Source organism: Rattus norvegicus, chromosome 7, assembly GCF_021556685.1.
Source record: "Rattus norvegicus strain SHRSP/BbbUtx chromosome 7, alternate assembly SHRSP_T2T, whole genome shotgun sequence".
NCBI lineage: Eukaryota > Metazoa > Chordata > Mammalia > Rodentia > Muridae > Rattus > Rattus norvegicus.
The window spans coordinates 129,365,306-129,382,792 of record NC_141540.1 but is presented as its reverse complement, the minus strand read 5'-3'; the positions used below and the strand labels follow the sequence as shown (position 1 = coordinate 129,382,792).

At 47.6% G+C, this 17,487-nt stretch overlaps 1 protein-coding gene across 8 annotated transcripts in view; it reads left to right on the top strand.

Annotated features, from left to right (window-relative positions):
* Window positions 1–17,487, top strand: part of Brd1 (bromodomain containing 1) — a 47,866-nt gene that overhangs the window by 12,063 nt on the left and 18,316 nt on the right. For all 8 annotated transcript variants that reach the window (XR_015624122.1, NM_001108103.3, XM_087557512.1 and 5 more), the window contains exons 3-7: window positions 3,346–3,502; window positions 8,263–8,394; window positions 8,772–8,900; window positions 9,336–9,648; window positions 14,837–15,097. Coding sequence is in view for 7 of the 8 variants with exons in the window: in NM_001108103.3 (NP_001101573.1) it covers window positions 3,346–3,502; window positions 8,263–8,394; window positions 8,772–8,900; window positions 9,336–9,648; window positions 14,837–15,097 (992 nt within the window). In the remaining variant the exon portion in view is untranslated. The remainder of the gene's footprint in view (window positions 1–3,345; window positions 3,503–8,262; window positions 8,395–8,771; window positions 8,901–9,335; window positions 9,649–14,836; window positions 15,098–17,487) is intronic.

The following is a 17,487-nucleotide window of genomic DNA, read 5'->3' as shown; positions in this document are numbered from 1 at the left end:
CCACACCTGGCTAACGTGAAAGGATTACCTGGTGAGGCCGTCTCAAAACAATAACCACAACTCTACCCACCTTCTTTTCCAAAATACCCCCAAAATTACCCTTTTGTGACTTTGCTAGGTTTTTTGTTTTTATATCAATATATAATACATCTTAGGTTATTTTTGTAGACAGCATCTGTGAAAATGGCAGTTTAGGTGGGCTTTTTTGGTCTGTCAGCTTTTTTACTCAACCTCAGACGAGGCCCTGCCTATTGAGCTGCCCAGAAGGAGATTGACTCTGCTATGCAGTGTACTGTGCTGTGTTTTTTGTTTTTTTGGTTTTTTTTGTTGTTTGTTTGTTTTTTAAAGCAGTCTTACTGTGTAGCTCCAGCTGGCCTGAAACTTGTATGTAGACCAGGCTGGCCTCCAACTCACAGAGATCCATCTGCCTCTGTGTATTGAGTGCTGGGGAGAATTCTTAATAATAAGTAATATTTAAATCACAACCGAGTCACTTGTTTTTAAAAAAGACTAGTTAGGATTTCCATGGATGGATACTAGTATTAGAAGGGGACGAGGTAGCCCAATGTTTCTTGCTGTTCTTTCCTTTCCTTTTGAGATGGTCTCTCTGTGCAGCTCAAGTGGCCTCAACCTCACCATCTTTCTGCCTCAGACTCGGAAGTGCTGTGTGTGCGGCCTGCCCCGCTTTCTTCCTGGTTTGTTCTTACTGACGGAGCTGCTGGAAATCCTGCCCTATGTAGACGGTATAAAAGTGACTTTGTGTGGCAGTGTATGTATCAAGTTACCAAGTTAGCTGTAAGCAGTGACTTCCACCTTAGACCTAGGCCTGTAAAGACTGGAATGGCGGGCAGTGTACGTCACTTGCCACCCTCACTCTGTACGCATCTCTTCACACCTCTCAGCATAACGGTCCAGTTAGTTTTCCTCCTGTGTTTTTGTTTTGTTTAGTAGCTGTGTTTAGGAATGCTTGAGGTTTTTGAGTGTACTCTCGCCAGCATTTAAAATTTTTAAATAGACTATGATATTAAAAGATTCACAAGACAGACGTGTGGTTAATAAGGTACAATGGAGTGATTGTAATTAGTCTGTGTCCAGTGAGCCCTTGCTTGTGGCAGCCCCTGCACAGTCCCTTCCTATGAGTGTTCTGGCTTGTGTTAGGTTTGCTTCATGGACTTTTCCTCTAGTAATCTTGGTGTATTTGTGCCTTTGATATAATGCCTGTACCAGATTTTAGTTATAAAAGCTAAATAGACAAGGTTGGATAGTTTATAAAGAAGTTTTTTTGAGCTCACAATTTGGGGAGCAGAGAGCACAAGATTGGGCTTCACATCAACTTACTGTGTGGCTGAATCCTATCCGGGCAGTGGCATGCATGGTGGTGGGAGCATGTGTGGGAAGTGGAAATGATGTGGTGAAATAGGAAGCCAGAGCACAGGGAGCTGCCGGCTTTTGGTCTTCCTGCTGGCACCTGTCACTCCAGGGATCTGGGGCAGGCTAGGGTAAGTGCCTGCTTCCTTCTAGAGGTTCATTTTGGTCTTGTCCACTTCCAGGTTCCTGTATGCTGTGGGTGGGTCTGCCTTGTGTTGGTTGCCTGTCAGTGGTATGGTTTGGCCTGTTTTCTCTGAGTTAGTTGGTAGTTGGCTTGAGTGTTGATGAGTGTGGGGTGCACTGGTTGGACATGCTTGCTCTTGACTGGTCTGTTTTTGGGGAGCTACAGTATTGTAGTGCCTGTTGTCCACCTTTCTCCGAGGTGTGAGGTTGCTCACGGGGTGAGTCAGGGTCTGCATGTAACGTTTGGGTACATCCTGTAGAATACATGGAAATTATTTTTATATAAGTCTTGTTTACAACTTGCAAGCTATTCACAACTTCCCAAGTTCTTGCACTGGAGAAGGGGGTGGGGCTAATATGAAATTGGTATCTTAATTAAAGCAAATTGCTAACCATTATTTCTTTGGATTTTTAAATTGTTAAAAAATTCTTGTATCTGGCTGGGTATGGTGGTGCACATGGTTTATCTCAGCACCTGGGAGGCAGAGGCAGAACTCTGAGCTCATGGCTAGCCTGGCCTATAAAGCTAGTTCCGGGACAGCCATGGCTCCATTATTACACAGAGAACCCTGTCTTGAAAATCAACCAAAACCAGCCAAAATTCTTGTATCTCTGTACTGCTTCCTGCAAACATTAAAATAACCACGAGTGTAGTGTTAAACATTTGTTCGCATGTTGTTGGGATGTGTGTAGTTTACTGCCCAGATGTCACACCTCTGAAAACACAAGCAGTACTAGTGAAGTAGCCAGGCCTCCTGACCTGCTGATGTAGCTTCCTGTGGGTCTTGATCACTGTCTGCTGTAGCCTGGTTTCCTGTCTCCATCTGGGTGTCCTTTGGTGGGTTTGTCATTAGAGATGATGCTTCGTGGACTTGGTGTCTGACCCACCCACACTGAACAGGCAGAGCCACCTAGAGCAGTGCACCATTTAGTGGAGCTCAGCCAGGAGGCTTGACAGCCTCACTGTGTGAAGCATTCTCACGGGCAAGCCGGCCTTGGCAGAGCTGGGCCTTCTACCTGTGCTGGTGTGTTTTGATTGTTCTGTGGAATTTAGGTTTGCATTCTTCTTCTTCTTCTTTTTTTTTTTTTTAAAGCAAGAAAAAACGAAAAAACTGAACTTCGAAAATTTTAGAGCCTGTTCTGAAATTTTGATGTGTGGTACAATGAAGGAACACCTTCTTGTAGCCTTTTGGAGTTTCATTCTTTTGAAATTGTGGGGTTTGGTGGAGTTTGTCTTTCAGTATCTTTGTGAGGCACACTGAGCTCTTTTTCTGCGGCTGTGGTGTAAAGCAGCCCAGAATTTCTCAGAGGTTTTTACAGCTTGGTGCTGCTAGTCCACAAAGGACGAAGTTTCTCAGATGGTTGTCATTTACTAAGAGCAGACTGTTCCCAACCTAAGTGAGTGGGTGAGCCACTCTGTTTCTGGAGTTTCTTCAAGGTTCAGTGTGACCAGGGCTGGTGGTGCCACCTGGTGAGAGCAGGCTGTGACCTCAGAGTCCAGCCATCAGCATCTCAGCTGACAGTGATCAATAGTGGTTGCTGTGTGTGTAGATAGGACGTCACACAGGAGCAGTTTGTTAAGCTGTTTCTTTTAGATGTTTGACCTGATGACTGTTTTGGTGGATGAAATCTTTAGTTAGTTGAAGGTTATGAACTGTTTCTATAGTACCAGGGACAGGCTCAGGAGAGAACTGCAGTGTTATTGAAGGTAACATTGTCCTGTCTAGTTTTCTAAATGCAAACACTTTTTAATGTGCTTTTCAAAGCTAAACTCTCAGTTTTTCCATGTTTTAGATTAAATAGGATTGCGAATCAGGTGGCCATTCAGCGGAAGAAGCAGTTTGTGGAGCGAGCCCACAGCTACTGGTTACTCAAAAGGCTGTCTAGGAATGGTGCTCCCCTGCTGCGGCGGCTCCAGTCCAGCCTGCAGTCCCAGAGAAACACGCAGCAGGTATGTGTACATGCTCATCTGCCTTTCGGTGTCACGTGCCTCCAAACACAGGCTGCCCCTTCAGGCTGGATGTGCTGACCCCGACCCCTGACCCCTGAGCCTTGAACTACTAAGCTGCAGATTATTCAGGTGGCTCCTATTTGCCCAAGGTTTGCTGTGGCTCCAGGGTTGAGTTGTGCCTCCTTCAGCCCAGGGAAAAGGGAGTGCGAAGAGAACCTAGTTCAGCTTGAGCCACATGCATAGTCAAGACAGGAGACCTGATGAGGCCTATGCAGTTCTCTACACATTGCCCGAGAAACACATCTGGTGGTTTCTGCTGGTTCCAGTGGGAGGAGCTGATCATTTCATTTGTAACATATCAACCAAGGTTATCGGAAGTTTACAACTGTAGAATCCTGTTGCGTCCCTGTGGCTGTCACAGGTATGGCTGTCACAGGCACAGTTGTGGGATGAGCTCAGGGCTCTCATCCTGTATCCTGTCTGTCAGATGTGTAGTGGTTCTGGAGCCCTCTTGTGTGGATTAGACACTTATATCTGGAAGTTACCAAGTATTGCTCAATGGACGAGGTTCAGTCCATTATCATCCTGGCGGGAAGCATGGCAGCATCCAGGCAGACAGAGTGCTGTTGAAGGAACCAAGAGTTCTACGTCTTGATCCAAAGGCAGTTAGGAGAAGACTGCTGTCTTCTAGGCAGCTAAGAGGAGGATCTCAAAGCTCACCCCCACAGTGACATACTCCTTCTAAAGAAAGGACACACCTCCTAACAGTGCCACTCCCTGGGCCAAGCATGTACAAACCACCAGATAGGGTATCTGAAGCAGCCCATCTGAGGAGTGTCATGGTATAACCAGGCTTTGAAGTGCCTAGAACAGTAGAGGCTGTTTTAGTTGTTGAGTGGATCAACCATGTTCTTTACGTCAACATACTGTGAGAGGCTGCTGTTCTCAATACCGCCCTTAACTCTTGGCGCCCAGCCCTACCATGAGATGGCTTGTCCTGGGAAAGAGGGACTCTCCTTTGTACCAGAGGAGAAAAAGGTTTTAGGGCAAGAGAGTCTTAGGGATATTGGTCATTAAGTGGGGGAGGTGTTTGGTAACCCTGGGCACTGGTAGGAACGATGCTTATGTGATGGTGGCAGTGTTGGGAAGAGAAGATGTGGAGAGAAAAGTGGAGAATCCAGACCACAGGTATTGTCTTGGGCTAGAGGAGAGTCCTAGTGAACCGCTGAGGAAGAGTGTTTTGGTAGATTATCAGAATGGAATGCCGTTAGTATAGTGGTGGGGCCTTCAGCTGTTGGCTTCTTCTCCTCTGCATACATAGGAGCATAGAACAAAGGGCATGGGATGCCAGTGTCCCTGTGGGTAGCTTCCCTAGAGAGGTGGATCTGGGAGGAAGAAGAGGCTACAGGAAGGAAGATAGGAAGGAGGTGATAAGGGAAGGAAACAAGGCTGGCCCCCTGATGGTCATCCCTGTCAAAGGGCAGGCCTTTGCACAGGACATTGAGGCCGTCAGAGAGAGGGAGCACCGAATTGTGAGGATGCAAGCTCTGTGGTGTTCTGGGCTGGGTCATTCTAGAATTACCAGAAGGGAAGTAGAAGGCTTTGTCCATGGCAGAGAGGTCTGCTCTGCTGTGTTGGACCAGGCAGGACATGAAATTGGAAGTTGTAAACTATACCCACATTGTCTTAGTAAGGCTTGATGTAATGGCCCTGAGCCTTGCCTTTGACATCGTGTATGCTCCGTCTCAGCCTGGATCTATAGACTAGAAATACTGAATGTTAGAATTTGACTTACCTTTGACTTTAGCTGTCTCTGCTCAGCCCAGCTTTGGAAAAAGGCTGTGCGATTTCTCTACTGTGACTAACCTTGTGGAGGATGGATGAGGCATAGGGATGGTGGGACAGGATGAGCTGCTATGAGAGGACATCACTGACGTTGGTGTTGTGGGGAGTCTTTCACTGTGGTGGCTAGAAGCTTCCCAGCTGTGCGGTGACTCCGTAGGCCCTACTCTGGTAGGAAAGCAGGCATGTTGCTTGTGCCCTCTGCTGAGGTATAGTAGGAGGTGGGTTGGTGTGGCTCCTTAGATTTGGTCCAACAGTTTGTCAGGTGCAAGCCCCCATTCATCCTGTTTTGGTTTTTTTTTTTTTTTTTTTTTTTTAATTTCCTGTTTTCCTTTCCCTCTAGCTCTGGGCCTCTACTTGTACCCATTTATTCATAGAATTCTGGAAGTCTTGGGTCTGACATGGCTGAGCCTAGCTGCCCTTAGGGTCATGGTTGAAGTGTATGGGAGCCACTGCTGCCGATCTGCTGTGTGCTTCACAGATACGCTGACCAGTTCTCCCAGTACAGGGGCCCTTGGCCTCACTGCTGGACTGGTCCTTGTCACAGGGCTGGGTTTCTGCCGTCCTCCTTTATCCCAGCACTAGATCGTGACCTGTGTTAGGAGTGGAAACACTGAATGCTTGTGCTCTTCTTGGGCGTGAGCTTCCTCTTCTCAGAAGTCTCTCCTGGAAGACTCCCAGCATTGGTTGCTATGTACCAAAGTAGACTGCTTCAGGATCGTACTGGGAAAGCTGGTTCATAGATGGGATGGTTGGTGTAGATTGGTGTACAGGGTCCTGTCTTCATGAGCCTGAGGCATGTTGGAGTACAGACAGTGGCCCAGTTACCCCATGACCTTATAAAGATTAAAACCAGGCCACGAGCAAACCACCGAGTTTTGCCTATCCCTAAATACTCAAGCTCAGATCTATTGGCAATCGGGAGATTTCTTTTGCTTCATGGGGGTTCTCTGTGAGTAACCAAGTCTGTTTCTAAGTAGCAGATAGGAAGTTGTCCAGATGTTAGGGTATTAGTTTCTTTTTTCTTTGTTTATTTTTGAGACCGGGTTGACCTGGAGCTTGCTATATATGCTGGCCTTGAACTCATAGAACTCAGTCTCTGCCTCCTAAGAGTTGAAATTAAAGGTGTACATGGACACACCTGGTGGTGGTTGGTTTCTGAACCTCCCTTTCCTTGTATTTACTTACTTGGCCTATATGAGATGATACTGTCATCAACCCCAACTAAATGCTTAAGAATTGTCGGTAATATCAGGTACAGCGTACATTACTGTGGGTGCTGAAGTATGTGCATTGAGACAGATCATGCCATACCCATTCTGTGCTGTCATTTTCAACCATGAAGAGTGGCTGTCGACAGAGTTTTTGGTCGGTGACACTTTTCCCTGAGATCCTCCATCCTTGACCAGTGTGCTGGTAGCTTGGGTTGCAGAATCTCTGCTGTGGTGTCATTGGGCTGTGAGAGGCAAAGCTGTCCAGAGAGAGAAGGGTCTCATGTCTGTGTTCTACAGCTGGCTGTCAGCACTTTGCTCGTGGTTGACAGATGTGGCTATTACTGTCCAGTAGTGCAGAAACTTTTGGGTAGGCTATTCTCCATCCCTTTACCATAGGGACAGGACACTGTTACTGCAAGGAGGTCATCCCATGTCTTTAACACAGAATAGAGAGTGGGGATATAGCTTTGGATGATGACTATTGTGTTGGATGAGGACCCGGGTCTTGGACAGGCTCACTATGGGGTGGCAGGAAAGAGTGATATCTGGGTTGGGAGAGCAGAGCTCTGGGGAACTTGGTTTAAATAAGATGCATGGATTACTGAGAGGATGTGGCATGTTGAATTTCTTAGGAAGTGGCTGGAAAACCTGGTCCTTTGTAGATAGGGCTCTGGTCTTGTTTGGTGTCCTTGGTTGCTATCGAGGGACATGTGCTATCCCTGTGGCATTGGCTCTTGTCCCCTGTACATTTGTGAGGTAGTAAGAGTACCCTTTGGACATTTCAGCCTTGAGTGGCTCCATCAGGAGTCTGTCGTCGTCTTCTTTTTTTTTTTAAATTTATTCATTTATTATATATAAGTACACTGTAGCTGTCTTCAGATACACCAGAAGAGGGCATTGGATCTCTTTTTTTTTTTTTTTTTTTTTTGGTTCTTTTTTTCGGAGCTGGGGACCGAACCCAGGGCCTTGCGCTTCCTAGGCAAGCGCTCTACCACTGAGCTAAATCCCCAACCCCGGATCTCTTTACAGATGTTGCAAGCCACCATGTGGGGTTGCTGGGAATTGAACTTAGGACCTTTGGAAGAGCAGTCGTTGCTCTTAGCCGCTGAGCCATCTCTCCAGCCCGGGGTTTCTGTCTTCTTAATCCTGCTTAGAACTCTGAGCTTCTCAAGGATTCACATCCCATGTGACCAGGCAGAGCCCCACTGCTTTTCTGCTACTGTCTGTGTCGCTTGACTTCCCAGTGCTGTACTTTTTGCACATTTTGATGGTTAGGGTAGAGAGGGGCTGGTGCAAGATGCTGACCAAGTTAGGAGAGGTGCTATCTGGTGTACTGCTCTGTCACCTGAGAAGGCAGCTGTGACTGGCAACTACAGTGCCCATGCTAGTCTATGGGGTTAGTTAGAAGTGATCCCTACACTTACCTGCCGAGCCCCGAACTGAGCCTGTGTAATATTCCGCTGCCAGTAAGGATTGCTTAGGTTTGTACCTTTTGTACATCTCCTTTCTAATACTCCCTCCATTCCTACCTCCTGGAGTCAAACCAAGACCCCTTGTGCCGTGGTCCCATTAGACCTTCCTGTTCCTTGTCACTGGGTCCCAGGTCCTGTTACCCTTTTAGTCTCACTTGTTGTATGAGCTTGTTAGACCCCTGGCAGGAACTTCTGGCTTTGACTGATGGAAAGTTTCATTTAATTTTCTCAGAGAGAAAATGATGAAGAGATGAAAGCTGCCAAAGAGAAGCTGAAGTACTGGCAGCGGCTACGGCATGACCTAGAGCGTGCCCGCCTGCTGATCGAGCTGCTGCGCAAGCGGGAGAAACTCAAACGGGAGCAGGTGAGTGTGTGGGGCCCTCGGGAGCTGCCACCTTCAGGGCTGGCTCTCTCTAGATGGACATCTTGCTGCTGGCCCCTGTGTACCTGCTGATTCTGTGTGCTGTCCCCTCCCTACAGCATATCCCTACCTTATAGTTGGTCCTGTGGTACCTCTGTGTTCTTTTTGGGTAGCCACTGCCTCAATGTCTTAAAGGAGAATACTTGTCCTTGCAGAGAGAAGGCTGCCTTGTGGTAGGGTGGTAGCGTTCACGTAGGCTGCTCTGTGCTGATGGTTGGAGTGTCGCTTCTGTGATTGTGCAGTATGTGGAGGTGCACGATCTGTCTCTAAGAGAGCTGTCCCTACACTCCTCTAGAGATAGTCTATGCTGTTGTTGCCAGGTGAAGGTGGAGCAGATGGCTATGGAGCTCCGGTTGACACCTCTGACTGTGCTGCTACGCTCAGTCCTGGAGCAGCTACAGGAGAAGGACCCTGCAAAGATCTTTGCCCAGCCCGTGAGTCTCAAGGAGGTGCGTGCTGCTGTGACTCTGTTCTTTTTCATGTGGTTGGATCCATACTGCTGCTTGGTTAGGAAGCACGGGACTAGGGAGAGCAGGTTACCTGCTTCCTTAATTCTCATTATTATTTAATATTTAATGAATTTTAGTGGATAGTAGTTTAATTATAAAAGATTGTGCCTCTTTGTAAGGCACTGAGAATTTCTACTCAAAAATTAGCTATTGGTAAAGAGAACCCTGCTGGTTCCCCATCTGTTGTACTTTTAGTTCAAGGAAGTAGGTTGGGAGGGTCCCTGCAGTGACTGGGCTTAGTTTGTATTGCCTAGAGTTGATGGGAGGGCGGGGCGGAGTTGTATGTCTCAGGTGTGATTGACTATAGAAAGCATGAAATAAGTTTTGATTTTTTTTCTTTGGTTTGTAAATGTTTATTTTCCTTCCTAAAATTAGGTACCAGATTATTTGGATCACATTAAACATCCCATGGACTTTGCTACAATGAGGAAACGGCTAGAAGCTCAAGGGTATAAAAACCTCCATGCGTTTGAGGAGGATTTTAATCTCATTGTAGATAACTGCATGAAGTACAATGCCAAGGACACCGTGTTTTATAGAGCTGCAGTGAGGCTGCGAGATCAGGGAGGTGTTGTCTTGAGGCAGGCCCGGCGTGAGGTGGATAGCATCGGCCTGGAAGAGGCCTCGGGAATGCACCTGCCTGAGCGACCCATCGCAGCCCCTCGGCGGCCCTTCTCCTGGGAAGAGGGTAAGAACCCGGCACTGCATCCAGGAGGACAGCGGATGCTTTTTCTCTCAGACTGTACTTATTAAGACTCCAGCATGCAGGCAGCACGCGTGCTCCTGAGGTGCATGTGCACCGTATATGCAGCACATCTCACATGGGCCTTGCCACATTTTCACACACTTACTGCAAGAAGCAGGGGTCTAGGTGGTGAAGGCCGTGAAGACACCATAGTTGAGCATTCATCCCCAAAGGGACTAGCCTTGCTTCTGAGGAGGTCTTGCAGTGAGAAGGCAGCCATTAGTCATCATATTTCAGCTGAGAAATAAAAGCAGGAACTAAAATTGGCTGTGCCTCTGATCCTCTCTCTGGGATGCTTTCAGGTCCTCAGAGGGCTCAGCCTTAGCCTGTTTTTAGGACATGGCCTAACCCTCCTAGCCCTTCAGGGTGAGCTTGTACTCTGGACCCCACCAGGCACATGCTGTTGTGCTGTTCATTAATTTCCTCCAAGTACGGTGCTGATTTTGGAGATAAGGTCTTGATGGGCAGCCTTGGGATTGACAGAAGTCACCTGCTCCTGCCTCCTGAGCGCTGTGGTTACATGTGCACCGCCATGTCTGGCCTTCAAGCAGTTCTTGTGAAGGTTTTGCCCCTTAATCTTTATTTTGTAGGTGCATGAAGTTTGCTTGTATTTACCTAAGATCCTGTGTTCCTGTTTTGACTGCCCAGGACATGGTGGAACTGTACTGACTTAGGTTTATCCAGTGCTTTTCCTTCTCCTGGATGGTCAGCCAGCTCTGACTCTGCCTTTGCTTTCCCATTGGTTATATTTGTGACTTAGTGACGTCAGGGCCCTCAAAGGCTCCCTCACTCCCCAGAGAAACTGTCTCTTTAGTACTCGCGCTTCTGCAGGGCATACAGGATAGATAGAATTCTTTTTTTCAAGATAGGATGTAGTGCCACACTCAGGAAGCTAAAACAGGACATTTGCCGCAAATTCAAGGCCAGTCTAGACTGTAGTGATTTCCAGGCTACTGTGAGTTACACTCCGAGACCCTGCCTAAAAACCAAAATTGATCCAAAAAGTATAATTAGAAAGAAAACACAAGCAGGCCAGAGTGTGGTTTAGTAGTTTCTTTTCATGCACAAAGGGTTCAGTGTCAGCACAGCATAAACTGGGTATGTTGATACAAAGATTAGGATTTAAAGGTCATATTGGCTACATAGTGAATTAAGGCTAGCCTGTGTTACATGAGACCTTGTTTGGAAAAATAGATGCATTGCACACATACAGGTGAGAGACAGGTGAGAGATTTGTGCAACCCTAGATACAGGTCCAGTGCAACTGGTTAGTGGGAGCCATCTTGTGCTGAGATGTCCCCCCAGCAGGAGACGAGCCTGATTGCGCCCAGGATTAGAGTGACTCTCAGTCCTTCATGTACATCCTGTTCTTTCTTCAGCCTGTGTGGGAGGCAAGGGTAGTGCTCCAGTCTTAGCTGATGTGGCTATGACTGCTCTGAATGGTATTGGGTGCCCTTAGAAGCAGAGGAGTCAATGACCTCTGGGAGTCTTCGACCCCATAGCTTCTGATTCTCATGCTCTGTGGATGGACAGGGCCTGGAGGCCTCAAAGTTGATACTTCCAGGAAACTAACTTTGCCAAAGGGGAAAGTAATAATGAAAAGCACAAATTGATTTCTTCCTCAGTGATTGAGTAGGATGAGCTCTGGGTACCTCTGCCACTGTTTTGAGCCTGCTCTAATGAAGATGCTTGTCTTAGGGTTTACTGCTGTGAACAGAAACCCCTCCAGAAACCCCCTATCCCATCCCCCTTCATCCTCCTACTTCTATGAGGGTGCTCCCTCACCCACCGACCCACTCCTTCCCACCTCCCCCTGACATTCCCCTACAAGCAACATTTAATTGGGGCTGGCTTACAGGTTCAAGGTTCAGTCCATTATCATCAAGAAGGGAACATGGCAGTATCCAGACAGGCACACGGTGCAGAAGAAGCTAAGAATTCTACATCTTCCTCTGTAGGCTGCTAGTAGAATACTGGCTCCCAGGCAGCTAGGAGCCACGCCTACTCCAACAAGACCACACCTCCTAGCAGTGCCACTCCTGAGCCTTGCCTATACAAACCATCACATTCCACTCCCTGGCCCCCAGAGGCTTGTTCAGACAAGTCTGTGAGAGGCCATACCTAAACATAACATAATGCAAATTACATTTAGTCCAATTTCAAAGTCGTGGTCTCAACAATGTTCTAAGTTCAAAGTCTCTTCAGAGATTCATTCAGTTGTTTAGCTAATCTCCAAAGCAGGACAGGAACCAGCGGGGCAAAGTTTGCATCTCCATGTCTGTCAAAGTGATCTTCAGATCACCCACCCCCTTTGCCATCCTTGTTGACTGCAGCAATGTCTTTCTTCTGGGCTGGCCCCATTCCCTGTTAGCAGCTTTCCCCAGCAGAGTCTCCAAGGCCACCTCTGTTTTATAGCTTCTTGATTTAGCTTCTGGGATCCACTTACGATCCTCTGGGCTCCTTCAAAGGGCTGGTGTCATGTCTCCAGCTCTGCCCTCTGTAGCCCTCTGAACTCAGAGGACCTACCACTACTGTACTTGGTGATCATCCCATGGTACTGGCATCTTCAATACACTGGGGACTTCTGCTGCAGCTAGGCCTTACCAATAACCTCTCACAGGCTCTCTTCATGGTGCCAAGCCTCCTTTGCATGACCTTTTCAGTCCTGGGCCATCAACTACACCTGAGGCTGTACCTTCACCATGGCCACAGTGCCCAGCCTCAGCTGCTTTTCATGACCCTTCCTACCTTCAAAACCAGTGCCACCCGGGTGACTCTTACACATTAATAAGTATGGAATACAGCTTCTTTGTGTTCTCAGAAAAAACTCCCAGAAGATTTCATCTCAGTGATGGTCTAATTTTTTTAATGAGTACAGTATAGCTCTCTTCAGACACACAAGAACAGAGTATTGGTCCCTGTTATAGATGGTTGCGAGCCACCACGTGGTTTCCGGAATTGAACTCAGGACCTCTGACCCCTGAGCCAACTCTTCAGCCCTGCTGGTCTCTTCTTAATCACCACTAATTTTTTAGCTCCAGTTAACTAGCATCAATTGTCCCAGTAGTCTGTTTTCTCTTGACCAAAAAGCCAGAGACACATGACTAAAGCTGCCAAATTCTGCTGCTTGCAGGAGCTGGAATATGGTCCCCTTCTATAACACTGTCACCAGCTTCCTGTTTTCCACCCTAGCTCGGCTGTCTCGGTTCTTGCTCAGTAGATTGACCTTGAACTCAGAGATCGGCATGCCTGGCTCCTGGGATTAAAGGTGTGTAACACCAGGCCTGGATTTACGCTTTTCTTCACCTACAACTTGCTCCTAGGCTGGCCTTGAATTTAGAGATCTGCTTGCCTTTGCCTGGGGAGGGGGGTCAAAGGCTTGTTCTACCTTGTCTGGACCTAAATTTAGCTGAGTGGGATCTTGCCCCAAGGTTCTGCCACTCCCTTAATTCAATTTATTATCTTTGAATATAGGTTTTAGCTCACTTCCTGATTTCCTTTCTAACCTTGGTATGCTTATTCAAAACACTCTTGAATTTTAACCGGAGAAGAAAGTCTGTGATGGGTGTTTCCGAGACGTCCTTTGTAAATGCAATTATTCTGAGTCTCTTCACCTTAGCCTCAGGCAGACTCTTCAGGCAAGGGCAAAAAGCAGCCATATTCTTCACCAAACTACAAAACCAGTCTCTAGGCCACAACTGAAATTCTTCTCCACTGAAACCTCTTGGGCCAGGTCTACACAGTTCAAATCACTCACAGCAACAAAGTCTTCCATATTCCTACTAGAATATCCCTTAAGCCCTACTTAAAACATTATGGCTTTCCAAATTCAAAGTCCCCCAAATGTACATTCTTCCACATGAAAACATGGTCACTCCTGTCACAGCAGTGCCCCAGTCCCTGGACCAATGTCTTACGGTTCACTGCTGTGAACAGACACCATGACCAAGACCGCTCTTATATAATTGGGGCTGGCTTACGGGTTTCGAGGTTCAGTCCATTATCATCAAGGTGGGAGCATGGCAACAGGCAGACATGGTGCAAGAGGAGCTGAGGGTTCTCCATCTTCCTCTGGAGGCTGCTGACGGAATACTGGCTCCCAGGCAGCGAGCCTACACTCACAAGGCCACACCTACTCCGACAAGGCTGTACCTCCCAACAGGGCCACTCCCTAAGCCAAGCACATACAAATCCAAAAGAAGCGGACAAGCAGGGTGTGCAGGCCTAGCACTCAGTGGTTGAGGAAGGAGAGTCACTAGTGAGGCCAGCCTGTGAGATCCTATCTCAGCAAGCGAAGAACAGAGCAAAAGGAAACCAGCATTGGAAAGTTTTGAGGGGAGGGGTGTTAAGATTATTTTTTATTTTCGGTACTTCAGATTAAAGGAATTTTGTTTACCGGAACTCATTTGAGGCGTTAACTTTTAGATTTTGTTAGAAATAGTGTGACTATGAGCCCTGAGGTAGCCAGCCGGGCAGGGTTTGCTCGTGTCTAGTGCTGGTCAGTGCTGTTCTTCAGACAGGGCAGTTCGGGTTCTCACTGGTCAGCTGCCAGGTCTGGGCAGGTCTCCTTTATGCTGTGTATGTCTCTCTGTTGCCCCTGCTGGTCTTTGGTTTTATCTTTGCAAGATTAAAGAATTTCTTTGGCTGTTTTACTAAGTTCTGTAGTCAGTGTTCTTAGAATTTGGGGAAACCCGCGGACTGGGCGCCTGCTGTTGATGTGGGCGTAGTACCCTGCAGCTCCTGTTGGCTGTCTCACACATTTCTGGTGGTCTTCGCGCCCCTCACGTTTTACACAGCAGGACTGTGTGGGAGCCTCTTCCAGGAGAGGCCACACACGCTTTCTGCATGTCCTCTGCTGTGGCCACGTTAGTCCTTTGTGTCACACTAACTGAAGGAGTGCCTTTTTTCTAGCGCCAGCCTTGTCATGTGTTCAGAATCAGGGTAGAGGGGACTATATATGGCATCAAATGGTGAAATGAAACAAAACAAAAACCAACCAAACAAACAAAAAAGAAATGGTGAAGCTTGTGCTATGGCCATGGGCAGGCTTTAAAGAATACTTGGGATCAGTGTGTTATTCTTAGAGGAGCCCGAGAGTCGGGTGGCTGATGATGTCTGTTCTTTGGTTCAGTGGACAGGTTGCTGGACCCAGCCAACAGGGCCCACATGAGCTTGGAGGAGCAGCTGAGAGAACTACTGGACAAGTTGGACCTGACCTGCTCCATGAAGTCCAGCGGCTCACGGAGTAAACGGGCAAAGCTGCTCAAAAAAGAGATTGCTCTTCTCCGAAACAAGCTGAGCCAGCAGCACAGCCAGACCCCATCCATAGGGGCAGGCACAGGAGGCTTTGAAGACGATGCTGCTCCACTGGCGCCAGACACAGGGGAGGAAGGTAAGCATGATGGGGTGGGAGGGCCGTACCTCATGGACATGGGTGTCTCCTGACAGGCTTAGATGATGCTCTGTAGTAATCAATCGTGAACTTGTAAGTTTTGAAGGTCACAGAACTCTTGGTCACTGGATAGTCCTCCTAGGTTTTCTTTTTAACTTGAGCCTGAAAGACTTTACAAGGGATAGTTTATAGAGCTGATGCTGGATTGAAGGTGGCTTCTATGGAGGGAATAAGAAATTCTTAGTTGTATTTTCTAAATTGAGGCAGAGTATTAGATGGTTAGATCCCCTGAAATTGTTTTTACTTTGTGTGTGTAGGTCAGAGGACTAGTTGGAGTTGGTTTTCCTGGCATCTTACAACATCTGGGTATCAAGCCAAGGCGATGAGGCCTCGTGAGCACCTCTACCCCTTTGCCCCTGCTGCCTTATGCCAGCTTTTTTTTTAAAGATTTATTTATTTATTATATATAAGTACACTGTAGCTGTCTTCAGATACACCAGAAGAGGGCATCGGATCTCTTTACAGATGGTTGTGAGCCACCATGTGGTTGCTGGGAATTGAACTCATGACCTCTGGAAGAGCAGTCGGGTGCTCTTAACCACTGAGCCATCTCTCCAGCCCTATGCCAGCTTTTTGAAAGGAATGATTCTTGCTAGAGTGGAGCCCGGCCCTGGCTGGAGGGGACTGACGTGCTTCTGAGCACAGGCCTCTCCCGACTCTCCGCTTCAGGCCCTTCCTGTGGGTCACCACAGCAGTGGACATGGTCTTACTCTGGCAGCAGCAAGTGGCATCTGGGAAGAGCTGGATAGCTGAGATGTTAGGGTGGAGAGGAAGGGAGGAGTACAGAAGAGGCTGTCTGCCCAGTGGGCTCTACACCTGATAAGCAGGTCATTGTGTGGTGGCACGTTTAGAGAAGCATAGCACCCTATAATCCACTTGCCTTACCGTCACCACATTCCAGTTCCATGAAATGGAAAGGAAAATAAAACTGCTTCTGCCACTGCTGTTAGCAGTTTGACTTAGTATCTTCCTGGGTATTTTTTCTGCCCCATCCAAATAAGAATATGAAAACATTAGCACAAGGCAGATGTAGCTGTGGTTTGCATTTGGTCTGTATGCTGACTGTTAGTAGATATCCTCAGAATGACATGGTCTCAGTCATGCTTGTGCCATGTTAAATTTAGTCTTATTTTAATAGCTGGTGACAATCTTCTAGCCCACTTCATCCTTCTCTGGTTGCTTCTTTCATGTGGTTATGCTAGGCAACCAGCAGAAGCTAGGGCTAACACTACTGAGTTCTCCGGGCCTTACACCCTTCCAGTGTGTCCACTTGTAAATCCACAAACACCCTTTGCCTTGCCATTAGGGAACAGGTTTGTGTGGTCCACACAGTAGAGGTTTTATTCTTCAGTGTGTGACACATTTTCCCCTCATTTTCTAGAAGCCAAATGATGTGCACATGGCTATTTTCTGCCTCTGTTGGGGGCTCTATGCTTTCTTTAAGGAACTTTTATTGATGGGACCTTTGACAAACATGCATCCAGGGTACTGTTATTGTTTGCATTCTGTGGTGATTCCCTGTAGTGCCATTGCCTGCTTCCCATGGAGCCCTTGCAGGCTCCTCTTCCCACTGCTAGAGTCGGACCCTTGGTCCAGCCACCCAGTGAGTGAGTCTGTGCGCTGTTTCTTGTGAAGAGTCAGCTGGGGAGAAGGTTTAGGCAGGACAGCTCATGGATATTGCAGTTTGATATTATTGCTCTTGATAGAGAAACCTCTTTTCTCACAGCTGTGTGCAGGTGTGCAGAATCCCCTCCCCACCTCCCCAACCCCCCAAGTTCCCTCACCAGTCTGGTTTTACAGGGCTGAGGAAGAGCAGTGCTATTGGAAGACCAGATCTGGTGTTGTGTACTGCTGTGGCCCCTTTAAAGGAAGCAATAGGTGTTTCCTGAAGCAGAATTGCTATTGGCCAGTGTTTAAAATGCAGGAAAGGAGCATTTTCCTTTTAGCTGAGAGGAAAGATAAATGGAGAAGGAAATAGCCTGATGGTTTGTTCTGAGGCAGAGCTGTGGGGTGGAATTTAGGGCCTCTTAAAGAGATTGAATTCCAGACAGGCAGTGGGGGAGAACTTAAATTCTGCTGTAAACAACAGAAGCAGAACTGTGAAAATTGCTATATGCATGTTGGGACAGAACCCCGAACTCAAGACATTACGTAATTCAGCATATTCTTCCCCAAGAGGGTGTTTTGGTTGGGTGCAGTCATACATCTCAGAGGCAGAGGCAGAGGCAGAGGCAGGGGCAGGGGCAGAGGCAGAGGCAGAGGCAGAGGCAGAGGCAGAGGCAGAGGCAGGTAGAGCTCTATGAACTTACAGGCCAGCCTGATCTATAGAG